The sequence below is a fragment of the Ptiloglossa arizonensis genome, chromosome 10 (genome assembly GCF_051014685.1).
Source record: "Ptiloglossa arizonensis isolate GNS036 chromosome 10, iyPtiAriz1_principal, whole genome shotgun sequence".
Taxonomy (NCBI): domain Eukaryota; kingdom Metazoa; phylum Arthropoda; class Insecta; order Hymenoptera; family Colletidae; genus Ptiloglossa; species Ptiloglossa arizonensis.
This window is the reverse complement of record NC_135057.1, coordinates 13,133,131-13,148,132: the sequence shown is the minus strand read 5'-3', so window position 1 is coordinate 13,148,132 and position 15,002 is coordinate 13,133,131. Positions and strand designations below refer to the sequence as shown.

Here is a 15,002-nt window from a genome sequence, read left to right as displayed (position 1 = left end):
GAATAACTCGAAGGAATCGATGCTGCGCGTTAGAAACGTGCTCGCACGACGGCAAGTGAAATTGTAAAGAGAAATCCGTTAAAAGCACACTCGGATTACCCGAGAAAATCAATTATCACGACATCTTCTCACCGATTCCTACAATCCTCTCGAGATTGCTAAGCATCGGAGGCCAATAGTCCCGAGCAGCCCGCGCGAACTGGTCTCGCCGAAACTCGCACGAAAATCCGACCAAGAAAGAGAAAAAGAAATTGAGAAAGTCAAGCGGAAACCGGTACGACGTGTTCCCCCGATCTAGGTTGTTAGGTTCACGAGGTTATGAATGAAGGAGAGGCCCTCGCCTGTTTCTCTCGGTAGAGATATTTCGGGGTCGAGTGAGCGACAACCGATCCGATGATTAACTCTGTTATTCCCATTGAGCGACTCATCGGAGCCAATGAGTCGGACATAGCACGAGGAAAACGCTGAACGGTAGCGCTTATCGAAGAATTCTTCGCAAACGAGGTGACCAGGTACCTCGTTCGTGGTCATCGCGAGTTTAGATTTCACGCGCCGTTTACGTCAGCCGGTCTCATCTGCCGACAATGAGAAAGCAGCTGCACCTGTACGCGGCTATAATCACGGTATTTGCACACTCGGTGACCTTGCAGGTATCCGTATCGCTCGCGGAGCCTTGAACTTGCACGCCGAAGAATCTCGCGCGAACCCGACCGTAGGATCGACTCGATCTTGCTCCTCGTCTCGAAGCCGACGCGCTCTCGTGATTTTCGCTCTCGATAATCGAGTCCTCTCCGCGCATGAATTGCGTAATTGAATATTCGACGATTCCACGATTGAGATTTCTCGCTCGTCCGATCCGCATCACGATGGTGATGGGGCCTTCGTCGAAATTTCTCTTCGCAAAACTGGAACACACCGTGTTCAATCCTCCAACTATTTCAATCCGCGTGTACCTCGTTAAAACCGAGAAGCGTCTATTATTCGATCTTTTACAAACGTACTCTTCGCGAGGCTAAAGATAAGTAACATCGAATTTGTATCTCTCCGCGACGACAACCGGTACTTCTAACTTTGCAACTTCCAAGTAGAAAGAAACTTTACTTTTTACTATTTATACTTCGCCAGCTTGTAGACACTTGGATTACCAACGAACGTTCCCATTCGAAAAGCACGTTACGATCGAAGTTACGACCGCTCGATGTCGATCCACGTCCCTTAGCTTTCAGCGTTGGTAAATTATCGAATCGAGCGACCGATGCTCGAGAGAAATATTCCTTCGTTGCTCGCCAACGGTCCACGTACTCGCAAAACAATTGATTACGATGGAAGAAACGCTTGCGCGGTGAACCGAGTAACGTTCGTTCCATAACGAATCCTCGAGAATGTCGATGCGCGACTGGTGTATCCAGGTCGACCAGCGAGATTCGATATCGTTCAAACTCTGGCGCGTTGACGGATTCGCGGATTGACTGATCGCTCCGTTCGGTCGCGTCGGTATTTATTTCCCACCCGGGGGATTTCGAGTTCCACGTGTTATATTCGAGCACCGGGAGCGCGTTTCTTACGCGATATAATTTAACGCCCCGTCCTTCCAGCGCGGCCTTTCGCAAGGTGAAGTGCAAAATCGAAGCGCTCGCCTTCGGATGCCGGCGTCGGATTTTTCTAACCCGACGTCAGTTGCATCGCGCCGAAGACGATTATCCGTAATGGCGCTTCTGCGAAGCAACAATTGCCGAGCCGAAGACGCCGTGAACGCTTATCGTTGCTTAATTCGCGGGGAATTGTGCATTACGCAATACGGATCGTCGCGATACAACGCCACTTTTTTTTTCCTCCTTCTTTTTTTTTTTCTCATAACAAAACCGAACACGATCGTCCGAGCTACCGTGTTAAGGTCAATAGCTGGCTCATCCACTGACATTGTTCCCGGGAGAGACGCGAATTTTGTACCAAAGGGAACGATGAAGGGATTGCGTTTCTTTTGTACAGAACGTTCTATTGGGTTGTTCGTTTTTTTCTATGGTGAAAATGAAACAACCCGATATGTAGGGAATAATTTCAGGGGGGAATTTAGTATACCGAAACAAGGGACGTAGTTCGTACAAACGTATACGATTTTCTTTGTAAATTACACCCATTTGGGATTTTATTTTTCTTTGTTTCACGAAATTTATCTCTTTGGAACACCTTGTATATCGAGAGGATACAATGACGGGTAAAAATGAAGCGAAAATTAACGAGAAAGTTTCCAAGTTGGTGGATTCTAATTCCTTTGAGTTCGCCGAAGGAAAGTAACGACATGAAAGATGACACGGTTTCTTCGAAGAAAAAGTACCAGTGTACAGGCTGGCTAATGGGAACCGATTGTACGAATTGATCAAACATAATCGATACACCGATTCGCTCTTCTGTTCCGCTCGAGAGTGTTCGAACGGTGGGGGCAACTTCTCGTTGGCCTTGAACGGGTAATTGATTTTAATCGGTCTATTAGCGCATAAAAATGGCTACGTGTGAGACGAACCGAAGCAGCTCGCACGATTCCATACACACGGATCGTTTCCATTCTTGCTGAATTCGCTTACGAAGTTATCGAGACACGGTAAAGCAACAAAGGATACGTTAAACCGCATCCGTTGAATAAAAAATATTATTTCACGGTTCAGTGGTCGTGTTCGGTATTCTATCGCTCATTATTTTCTCGTTCGTTATTTTCTTCTTACATCGAGAGGTGTATGAACGCACACGTGTATTCTTTGCTGGAATTAAATATCTATCGGGTTGTTCGTAAAGTCGTCACGTTTTCCAAAATGGAGGATACATACTTTAATAAAACGTTTATAAACTCTAAAGAAAATCGTGTTTCATTTTCACTCGAAAAAAAAACCAAACAACTTTCCCAACGACCTGATACTATTAAAGTTCGCTCGAGATTCGAATACCTCGAAACGTTAACAGCGTTCGAGTTTCGTACCCACGTTCCTGTATCGGTCGTAAAAATTTCACGATTCACCGGCACGCTAAAAAAAAATGCAAATCAGCGACCAGCGGAAAACGCCCCCCGTTACGCGCGGACTCGAGATATTATTTGTATCCTCGCGGACATATTCCCCCGCGGATAAACATTTTTTTCTTTTTTTCCCCGCGTTCGTCGCGTTGTTTCACAGGCACGATAATCGCGGCGGCAATCTTCGCGAGACGAGTGTTATTTTCGAATAGGAAGCGAGCCGTTTCCGTGCGCGAGCACGCAGAAAGAAACGTAGGAAACGAACCGATACACGCGCTGGAAATCCGCGACTCGTGGAGATGGTACGCGCGGCTGGTTCGCGCGAGCGCGCGTTATTCTTGTTTTCTCGACTGGCGCCAGCTGATCGTCGTCGCACGGGGATCCGTGCAATTAAAGATTCAATCCCGCGCGAAATTATAGTTATCGGTCCGGTTGGTAAATGCGATGTTATTACAGGTCTGGCGAGTGTTCCGTCTCGTGGTCGTAAAGGATTTCCTTCGAAAAGAATTTCCCACGAACATTGTCCGCCGGACGCGAAGTTAAAATGTAATCGAACTTGTAACGCATAATACGGCTCGGACGAGGGGGGGTGAGGAGCCGAAGAAATTCCGCGCGCCGAACGGGTGGGGGTACACGCTTCTTCTCCGCGAACGGTCGGTAATAAGCGTTCTCTCGTTCCTATGGGGCGGTACGCGAGCCGCGTATATTTTTCACGTCGCTGAAACCTGCTAACGGCCGAACCAAAAATAGCGTCTCCTCCGCGCGCTCGAGCGTTTACCGCTAATTGTGCGCGGAATGAAATCGTATCGTCGTAATGTTAATTAGTCTTAATATCGGGGGGCCTCCGTGTAACTCGACGGAACGGAATCACGGATTCTCGGTGTACCGGGTGTCTCGATCGAAAATTACTCCCTGGGATCTGATTCGGTTGCCAATTGTACGAAATATTGTACCGTTAAGTATCGGTTTACTTCGTAACGTACGTCAGGTGCAATCGACTCCAGTCGCGACGATATGAAAAATTATTTCGCGCGAAATTTGTAACGTTTCATTTCTTTTGTACAACGTATTTCACCTGGGTGATTGCCTCCTTTAGTTGGATCGATGGGAAACAATTGCTGAGCACAAATTGTGGATGGTTAAATATTTTTCTTTAGAGGTTCTTCTACCAAATATCGATGTATATATATTTTTTTATAAGGACTTGATTCTGTGTTTTACGAAAGGACTCATTACGAGTAGAAACTGTCCACGTTCCCGATGAAGAAATAATTATCTACGTAATGCGATTTTTTCTAGACTCTTTAAGGTCACCGATGTGTGTGTGTGTTTTTTTTTTTACGTATTTCTATTTCCTGAGTGCGATACTCAACGCGATATCACCGATCTTCCGCAATAAATATTCCGCGGGATGGCCCACGTAGGCGACGCGTCTTCTAAAACGCTCCGCCGACAAATCGCAATGTCCGTTCGATTGTTTCTGGAACAATAGCAAAGGAAGCGGTCCCAACGGTTTGTTAATTCCGGAGTTTTACGGGATTTTAAGGTCGTGTTATTATAATGATCGAATGGTTATTAATGTCAAGTACGACCAGTGTACTTGGCTGTAAGGAAACATCGGTAACCTCGAGAACTCGTAATAAAGCGTCGTCGGCGAGGAAATTCTTCCTGCAACGTAATCACCCTTTAAAACCAGCTCGAAACAATTTTTTTGTTTTTTTTTTATTTTCGCGACTTATCGCGGCCTGTTTCGAACCGCGGCACCCGCTAGATCCGCGGCAAGATGGATTGATTAACGAGTTCTAATAACTTTGTTCCAAGCAGAAGGTTTCAAATAGACCGACACGAAACATCGGTCTTCGTGCATCGCATAAATTAACTTTGTACAACGATCGAATGCAATGCGGGTCGAAAGGAGATTCGTCGTATGCAAATTGACGATCGATCGTAGAGACCGCGGGGTAAATTATGCCCATGTTGGTCGAATGTTATGGCTGACAAAGCCACGGTTGGTACCGTCGTCGTCATCCGAGTGTTTTACGAGTCAACGTAATAATCAACCGATTCAGAAAGTTGCAACTATTCCGAGACACGTGTAACCGGTCGTAAGCACCGGATCGATTGTTCTATTCTCCACGTGGAAATACATAAACCAACGCCGTTATCAATCTTCGACCGATTGTAATCCGGACGCGGGTTCTACTGCGCGCTGAATCGCGGAGACTTCAATGCGCTTCGGGCGTGTACATTTTTACGTAGAGCGGAACATTTCGCGGAAATTATTTTTTCTTCTTCTTCTTTTTTCTCTTACAGAAAACATAACACGTACCGTGTTATCGTTTAATCGTAACTTTACATTGCATTGCAATTGACACGGTGACCGATGCTCCAAAGTTACGAAGATTCTCTTACAAGCGCTTACAGGACACGAACTCTAATGTAAAGTTTGAATTAGAGTGAATTATCACTCGCGTTGGTAATTCTATAAAATAACGAGTACATCGATAAATTTTTCTACTTTTTGCATCACTTAGTACGAAAAACTGTCACGGTGTCAACGTGTTAACAACGGATCGCTTTTGGTCTATCTCAATCGGTTAACGAACCAGCACAAATGATGTTACGTTGAATTTTCAAATTGGCTCGACGTTGGAAATACTCGTTGACGAGTAAAAGATTATATTTACCGAGATAAAAAAAAAAAATAGTCAAAGTCTTTCGAAGTCGTAGTAAAAATAATCGTTAATCGTCGCCGAGATCGAGGAGTAATTATGAACTAAATGTGTGTAATCTTCGGTCGTTAAACGGTAATTTGTTGTTCGAAAATGAAATATTACGTTACTCCGGTACTATGGACGAATCAAAATCAAGGTCACGAAGAAGCCACCACCGCTGTACACTTACCAGATGTAAATAATGAAATGGTCGTTTGTGTATTTCAATTCTCGAGATTGAACGGAATTGAAACAACGCTCGCTATTATACGCGAGAATTTAACGTATTGTTCTTAAAAACGGTTGAAAAATTTTTGAAAAAACTGTCAGAAATTGGGATTACCGTTTCACGGTGCTGGCTGCCGAATAAACGGTTATTGCTTCTAGGTCGTCGATACTTATGTCACAAAGGAGCAACCTCGAGACGAACAACAAGAAACAACGGAGGAGTCCTCAGTCCAGTAATTATACCGAAGCGAAAGGTGGATGCTTTTGCTCGAACCTTGAACATTCGCGCGAAACGATTTTCTCGCGATGCTCGTCGCGTACACACACATACAGGCACACACAAACGCACACACTCGGTTGCACAACCTGCCCGGAAACGCTTTATTGGTGGTTAATTATTTGCATTGTTATCTCGCACCGGCATAACGGTTATGGAAATTCCGTGGAAAAAAAAAAGAAGAAAAAAAAAAATGAACGAAATCATCTTTCCGAGTAACGCCAATAATTCGCGCTCCTTTATTCAAAGCCGCGACGCGCAACTTCCATTAACTGGACGTTTTCATTAAGTCGTTAACTTTTATCGCCGGATAGGTGTTACGAGTCTTCGCACTCGAAACCAATCGAATCGAGAGGCACGCGCGACCACCGTTGATAATCGCTTTGTAACTACTTTCGCGCTTCGATCGCTTTAATTCTCGACGAAAACTGGCCACGCGAGTTGTTTTCTTTCTATCGTACTTGTTTTTTCGTGGCGCAGAACGAAATGGATTTTCATTGGTCGACGGAAGCGCGCGCGCGCGCGCGCGATCGTTCTTACGCGCTCTCTATGATTCAATTATGACGTTATAATTGCGAGATCCTTGTGACTCACGTGCGAGGATAGGTTTCGCACGATTAATTTTACTTTCAAAACGGTTCTATGCACGGCTGCGTTAACGTTGCCAGGTTAATCGAGTCTGTAACTATCTCGGTATTTGGAGTACCAACCGAGAACCTTAATCGATTCGTTCGAGCGAAATTTACAAAAAATTGCAGTCGATAATGGAAATATGAAACGTAAGGAAACGGTGAGAATATTGACATTGTCGATCTTCGCGTGCAAACGGTTAGCGATGGTGTTTGAGAATTTACTAAGATTCCGCGATATTGAACATTTACACTATTATTGATCCATTACACTATTCATTAAGCATGTATCGTTACGTTTTGATGATGATTTCCGATATCTGTCTACTAGTCACGATAAATGTTACGAAAGTAATATAAAAACACAACGATAATAAATAATAGTTTATTCGTTGAATTTATAACTTATTTATAACTTTAAATGTTCCGCAGCTGTTGACAGTTGTATATAGATTAATCACGGTAAGTTAGTTTCAAAACGTTCGAACCGCTCTATCGTGGAATGCGCGGGATAAAAACCCTGCGCTCCTACTCGGGTCGTTATAGTAACACCATCTAGAGTTTTAGCCATACAACAACTAGAAACTTGTGGAAAAGAAGGAAACGCATTCGGCGTGCTAATTCGTTTCAAAAAGAACAAATTAATATCTTCCACAATGGGAATTCCATTCATTACTTATACCTTGATTGTATTAAACAATTTTACCAAAGATTACGTATAGTGTAGTGGGGTGGGCATCGAAAATGACGATATCAGCGCCATTCTTGTCGAGTCCCATAAAAACATGAATGACTTTAGACTTTGATAAAAGTTCCATGCGCTGACAAAGAGGTTAGGGATATTTTAATGTAATTTCATGCCATTTTTTTATATTATACTTTGTACACATTTATCACAAGTTTTTCGACAATGACGACGTGCAGCCATCTTCAAAGATCTGTTAGTAAGTGAATTTTAACTATTAATCCTACCGACGACAGCGCGTAATGTCAGTAGACTAATAAATACGTGCAAAACAAAAGACTTGCTGAAATAACGATGGTGTTTAGTTTGGATGAGACTTTTATCAGTGAAAGTATAGAATTTATAGAGATTAACCCTAAGGACTTTTTCTTCTAGAGTGTTTATTCGTTAAAAAAAAAGTGCTAAATTCTGATTATAACCCGTATATTTTGTTTAAACTAACATTTCTATCAAAAAAAACGTGTGACAATTATTAACTTAGAAAGCATTTTGAGAATTCAATCTTAATTTAATTGGTATAATGCTTTAATAAAAAGGAAGATTAATTTAAGAAGCGCAGATAAGATTTAAAAAAATATATAGGAATATGAACTGTCGACTTTTACAACACGAACCTAATGTCTTTACAGGCTTAATCATATTATCATTATTACAAAAATTTAATATTACTGAACATATAACTTGAAAATTCTTTTTATTATTTTCTCAGAAATAATAACCTATACAGTTAATTTCTTTATTTTTCTATACTTTCACCAGTAAAAGCCTGGTTCAAATCTGATACATCACGTTGATAACGTTTTCTTGGTAGTCTGAACAATCCCCGTGTCGGTGTAGCTCGATTATTACATATTTGTTAATAAGTATGTTATACTCAGTATATTAAAGTTTTGGTTGTATTTATTTTATGAAACGTCGAGATATAAAAATTGAACGATTTTTTATATTTTAAAGCATTTGAACAAAATAATAAATTGCAGAATAATTTGAATTTTTCTAAATGAGATATTTTATTATTAATATGAGAGAAATTTGGTTGATTCAAAAAAAATGTTTATTAAGTGTATTATATGAATGTAATGTTATATAATAATTGTGTACCATGAAAAGTGGTTCAAAAACTAAATTTGTAACATATAAAAGTATCTGTTAGTTATTAACAAGATATAAATTTGTTTTATCATTTCATATAATATTTTTTATGATTATTTCATAATAAAATTCTTAAAACAGATACTAGTAATTTATATTTCTATTTTGTACAATTTTAGGAACTTTACAATTTTTACAACCATGCCACTACTATGTTGGCACTGGTCTTCGACTATTCCTAAGAAATGCATCTAGCTTTGTACCAAAGCGTGTACTTATTGTGGCTAAATTGTCACGATATTACTTTGAAAAGTTACGAGAACCAGAATTGACTGAAGCACAGTTAAAATTGAAATTATTGGAAAGAGGTTCCAATTATGATGCTATGTTGGCTACTCACATTGCAACAAAAAATGTGCAAGATCAAGTAATTGAAGTTTTGAGAAAGATGAACATAGAATATAGGATAATAAGCAGGTAAATATAATATTTATAAATATTTTAAATAGAATAACTATTAACAATACAATATTAAACGATTAAAAATGTGTTACAGACAAAATCTTGACCAATCAAATTTTAGTTGGGCTGATTTAATTCTTCCAATTGGTGGTGATGGGACATTTCTTTTAGCATCAAATATGATATACAATAACAAAAAACCAATAATAGGTATTAATTCATATCCAAAAGGGTCTGAAGGATTTCTTATGTTACCACCAAAATATACAAAGAGAATACCTGAAATTTTTGAAAAGCTAAAAGCAGGTCATTATTATGTAATAATGAGAAGAAGAATTCGAACAACATTAAAGGGAGATGCCATATGGGAACCTCCTTTTCACACGCATGAAAAAGGTCGTGTTGCAGGTGGCGAAAAGTAATAAAACTGAATCACTTTAGTTTTTTATATAATATATAAATTATATAAATTGGATACAATCTAACATTTAATTTATTTTCTATTATTTATAGATTCTACACACAAGACATGAAGGAAGAAATACCCAGCAATAGCTTACCAAAAGAGAGACGTTTACCCTGGTTAGCATTAAATGAAGTGAGATTCATTTTCATTTGATACTTACATGTATTTTTTGAGTCATTAAATGTTAGTAGAATTTTGTTCTCTGTAATTAGGTTTTTATAGCAGAAACATTATCAGCTAGAACAAGTGATTTGCTCATTAAAGTAGATGCTGAAAAAAAGTATCACATGACAAAAAGTTCTGGACTATGTGTTAGTACTGGAACGGGATCAACATCTTGGCACAAATCAATAAATAGTGTCAATCCACAGATAGTACAAGAGATACTGAATCTTACAAATGAAACGCGATACTTTAATACCGAGGAAATTATGAAAATTTGCTCCTTATTTAATAGTAGCTTGTGTTTTGATCCTAGTAAGTGTGCTGGGTGGCAATGTGATCATAAAATATGTACTAATTTCTGTTTCGTGTTTTAGGTGAATTAAAAATGTGTTATGCTATAAGGGACATGATAGTAAGTGATCACTGGCCTGTACCAAAGTGTTTGCATTCTCGTGGATTTTGTCACACGTTAACAGCAAGATCACAGTGTTTCAATGGCGGTCTAGTTCTCGACGGTGGCATAGCGGTACCTTTTAATTTTGGAACTACAGCAATATTAGAGACTTATCCTGAAGATTCTTTACAATATTTAAGCCTTCAAGATTGAAGATTACACATACACTATTAAAGATAAAATTAAATTAACCTCACAAAGTGTTAATAAGAAATAACTTGGGTGTAGATGAATAGATCATAATCTACTAGCCAAAGAATCAAGGGAAACCAAAATGTGCAACAGTACTTATGTAACTTTTCGAAGCAACGGAGAAAAGTTGAATGTTTTTGTTTTATAGCTGGGAATGGACATTTAATTTAATGTTAAGTAGAATTCAATTTTTGGACTTCGTTAGTGTATGTCCATAATAAACAATTAACCCAATCAGGTACACGATTAAGTGCATACCGCCTTTCAATAGAAATACAGTAACAGGACCAATATAAAAGTTGAAAACAAGGTGTAACTTTTAAGTTTGATCATCATTTTTCAAGCATTTCTGCTAATATACCAAAAAATATGCTTTTAACAAAAGTTAGTCAGATATTGAATGGCTACATATTTAGCCATTAAAAAAAGAATCAAGGTCATCTTGATTTTTTTATGACATGATACATTTTTAATTTTATAGAGTTGTAATTCACATACTATGATTTTAAATTCAGAAATATAGGTTCGATCAACAAAAACGTTAAGATGGAAAATAATTTTGCCTTGAACAAACTATACATTCAAGATAAGATCGTAACTGTTAAACTATCAAGTTTATTAAACAAATAAGATAATTAAATTAAAACAACAATGTTAATAATGCCGTTTTACATGACACGTTACAAGGAAGAATCACGAAAATTGATAACATGGATTTTCGAAACTTATAATGTGGTGAACGATAGGTATAATCGGTATACACGAACGAAATAAACTATATTTATGAATTTTGTTACAATCTATGTTTAAATGGCAATCTATTTGCGATACAGAATTACGCTGTTTGTATTATACTTCTAATTATCGCATTAATTAAAGCGATTCATGTTACATGCATGTATTATATATTCCCCGTGTGCTTGAATACTATTAATTATAGTCTTACATAATAAATAGATTGCAGATTATTCTAAAATAAAAAACCGAAATAGATGTGTTCACGAATACGTGAACAAAATATTACATATTCTAAGGGAGGAATGATCAAGTTGCATTTAGACCCCAGAAATCTACTTGTGTTACACGACACGTTTTACTAAATACTCACAATTTTTATGCGCTTTACAAAAATTTTCTGCCAAAATATTTGTGTAACATAAGAAATTATTTTAAGTTCACAGCCGATTAGCTCGGTGTTGAATTTAGTTGAATTAATAATTTATTTTTCAGAGAATCGACAAGTATAATCATTTCCTTTTAAAATGAGCGAAAAAGAGAACGGAGAAAAAGCAAATATAGTCCTTGAGTCGCCATCTGGCGGAACAAATAAGAATCATTCCTCGACAAACTTGGCCCAGTAGTCATAGATGGCGCCATCATCGAGGAGATGCACCGATTGAAAATGCAAGGGCTTCGTAAAATGGCTATAATTTCGTTAAAAATCGCCTTATTTTAATGCTATTGCGCTTATTTGAAAGGCAATTTTTAGAAGATTCGGAGAATTTCTAACTGTTTGCAAAATTATTTAATATAATTAAATTGTTCATACGTTGCACGTATAATAAAAATGGCGCTATCTGAGGCTACTCGGCCAAGTTTGTCGAGGAATGATTCCTATTTGCGTAGTCAGATGGTGACTCAAGGCCTATATTCTCTTTCTATCAGTTTTAATCGCTTCTTAACATAAATAAACAAGTAATGGGAGTACTTGCAACGCTAAGAATGATTAATTCGTGTTATCGAATCACTATCTGTTTTATTAATACTTTATTTGTAAATTACATCACAAACAATGCTTTATTTTAAAAATACATCAATTGATTCAACCTAGATTTCTAAATTACTCGGATTAATTGTTTGTTTATGTAAAAAAAATGATTTAAACCTAATAGAATATGCATCGTTCTGCCATCTAGTAACATAAATAGTTATTATTCCTTGATAAACTTGGCCGAATAGCCACAGATGGCGCGAGTTGTAGTATATGTGCAACAAAATTTGCACATGTAAATTTAAAGCTGCAAAATAACGAATATAGTCCTTGAGTCGTCATCTGGCGATGCAAACAGGAATCATTTCTCGACAAACTTGACCCAATAGCCACAGATGGCGCAAGTTGTAGTATATGTGCAACAAAATTTGCACATGTCAAATTTAAAGTTGCAAAATAGCGAATATAGTCCTTGAGTCGCCATCTAGCGATGCAAATAGGAATCATTTCTCGACAAACTTGGCCCAATAGCCACAGACGGCGCCACCACCGAAAACAGATGCAACGATTGAAAATGCAAGAACTTCGTAAAATGGCTATAATTTCGTTAAAAATCGCCCTATTTTAATGACGTTGCGCTTATTTAAAGGGAAAATGATTACTCTTTCCGACAATCTAGCCAATAATTTACAAACTTAATTTTTTACGAGCAAAATGCCACCTCGAATACTTGCAACTTGTAGAATTTGAAAACACCGTCTTTAATTGACGATTTCCTTACTCCTACGTAGACCGTAATAAAATAGGCCATAGTGCAAACGAAGCGGAATGTTTAAGCTTTAATTTGATCATCATAGCAATAATCTGCGTTCAGTATTAACAAAGTTGTGGCTGTTTGAATTTTACGTTGCTACAGTGCCCGATTAACGAACGAAACGCAAGTATTGAAAAAACAAGGGGTTCGCAAAATAGCTATAACTTCGTTAAAAATTACATAATTTTAATGTTTCTGCGCTTATTCGAAGTGCAAATGATTACCCCATCCTCCAATCTGGCCAATAATTTACTAACTCTCTCTTTATGTCTAATAGTCTGTTCATACAACCGCATTTCAACCTGTCTGATCATACACACGCATGTCTGCATGTCTAACCATAGACTCACATTTTCTACGTGCAAACCATAAATGAGATGTAATACTACTTGTCTGACCACAGACCGGGTTATGTCAATTGTCTGACTATGTACGGGGTCATACTACTTATCTGACCACGAAACGGGGGGATCATACTACTTGTCTGATAATAGACGGAGCCATACTACTTGGCTGACCATGGACAGGATATACCAAATTGCCTGACCATGGACGGGACTATACTACTTGTCTGACAACCGACTGGGATGTACCACTTGTTTAATCGGGAACGGGATTATACCATTTGTCTGACAAAGACGGGAGATACTACTTGTCTGATAATAGACTGGGCGATACTACTTGTCTAGCTATAGACAATATGCCAGTTGTCTGACCATGTACGGAATAATACTACGTGCCTGAACATTTATTCGCAAATCCACTTGTCTGACCATATACTCGCGTTTCTACTGTCCGAATTCTACATTGCTACAGCGATTGAGTAACGAAGGAAAGTCAAGGACTGAAAATGCAAATGATACGTCGAATGGCTGAATGAAACATTGTCTAGCTTAGATACACTGATGTACACAAGAATCAAACTAGGTTTACGGTAAAGTCTACAAGAAAGACCGCAGCTATTCGCTCATGTTATTTGTATGTAGTTAATAATTGCATTATACTGCTATAATGTAATTAGTAATTACATACTAAATAATATAGATTGCCCAGGTCTCACCACGTGGAGGTTGCTGCGTGTGGAGACCTACCCTAACCCTACCCAACCACCCTCCATTTACAGAATTTTGATTTACAACTTTCCTAACATACGACTCAACAAAGCAACGATCGTGGTTAGATCGTTGCTCGAAGAACCAACAACCGTTAAAGTTTTCAGAAGAATCTGCCTTGAAAAGGCTAACTATGACACAAGTCGAAGCAAAATGGAGTACAAGTCGAAGCAAAATGGAGTACAAGTCGAAGCAAAATGGAGTACAAGTCGAAGCAAAATGGAGTGCAAGTCGATGCAAAATGGAGTACAAGTCGATGCAAAATGGAGTACAAGTCAATGCAAAATGGAGCATAACCCTACCTCATTAAATTGCACTTAATAGTAATATCCTCCCTATATAAAAGCTAATGTTAAATTACGAGTAAAGCCTACCTAACTAAACATCTAATTTCATTCATATCCTACCTAATATAAATATCTAGAAAAGAACAAGGAAACCTTATATGTTTCCTTCTTCTTTCGATGATCGGTACCACGGAGATTGTCCTGAAATATAAACTGTGGGTATTAAATACAATGTCATACCTAAGAGTCTACCTAACTAAATATCTAATTTCATTTTCATCCTACCTAATGGAAATATCTAGAAATATGCGAGGAAACATTGTATGTTTCCTTTTTGTTTTGGTGATCGGTGACACGATGATTGTCCTGAAACATAAATTGAAAGATATTAGACGCAGTGTCATAAGTTTTACCATTTTTTCCTCTGCAGTTCCATTCTGAACTTCTCACACTCCATTTCCGTTTCCTTTACATTTGTCATTCCTCTTTGCGCTTATCTGTAGTCCCAATTCAAAATATGCATACACACATACCCTAAAACAGAACTTATTTTGTCGATTAGTAGACATAGAAATAGAAGAAAGAAAATGGCTGAAAATAAAATTTGTTATTAGACGGAAAAAAAAATTATGCACAGTCAAAATTGGTAT

At 38.3% G+C, this 15,002-nt stretch overlaps 2 protein-coding genes across 4 annotated transcripts in view; one reads left to right on the top strand and one right to left on the bottom strand.

The window, feature by feature from the left end:
- The window catches only part of LOC143151879 (uncharacterized), a 43,528-nt gene extending 36,959 nt beyond the window's left edge, over nt 1–6,569 (bottom strand). Inside the window, exon 1 of the mRNA XM_076321356.1 lies at nt 6,062–6,569. The gene's annotated coding sequence lies outside the window, so the exon portion shown is untranslated. The remainder of the gene's footprint in view (nt 1–6,061) is intronic.
- An 878-nt stretch (nt 6,570–7,447) lies between these two features.
- LOC143151965 (NAD kinase 2, mitochondrial) lies at nt 7,448–11,346 on the top strand. Of its 3 annotated transcripts, none has more exons than XM_076321525.1 (6): nt 7,448–7,796; nt 8,869–9,166; nt 9,246–9,569; nt 9,665–9,749; nt 9,830–10,094; nt 10,157–11,346. In XM_076321525.1, the coding sequence occupies exons 1-6, from the start codon at nt 7,763–7,765 to the stop codon at nt 10,387–10,389; spliced, it is 1,239 nt and encodes a 412-aa protein (XP_076177640.1). In that variant the 5' UTR covers nt 7,448–7,762; the 3' UTR covers nt 10,390–11,346. The 3 variants fall into 3 exon arrangements, with proteins under 3 accessions (XP_076177640.1, XP_076177643.1, XP_076177641.1); XM_076321528.1 differs by having other exon boundaries at nt 7,449–7,792; XM_076321526.1 differs by lacking the exon at nt 7,448–7,796 and adding an exon at nt 8,246–8,460.
- Nucleotides 11,347–15,002: the final 3,656 nt, after the last annotated feature.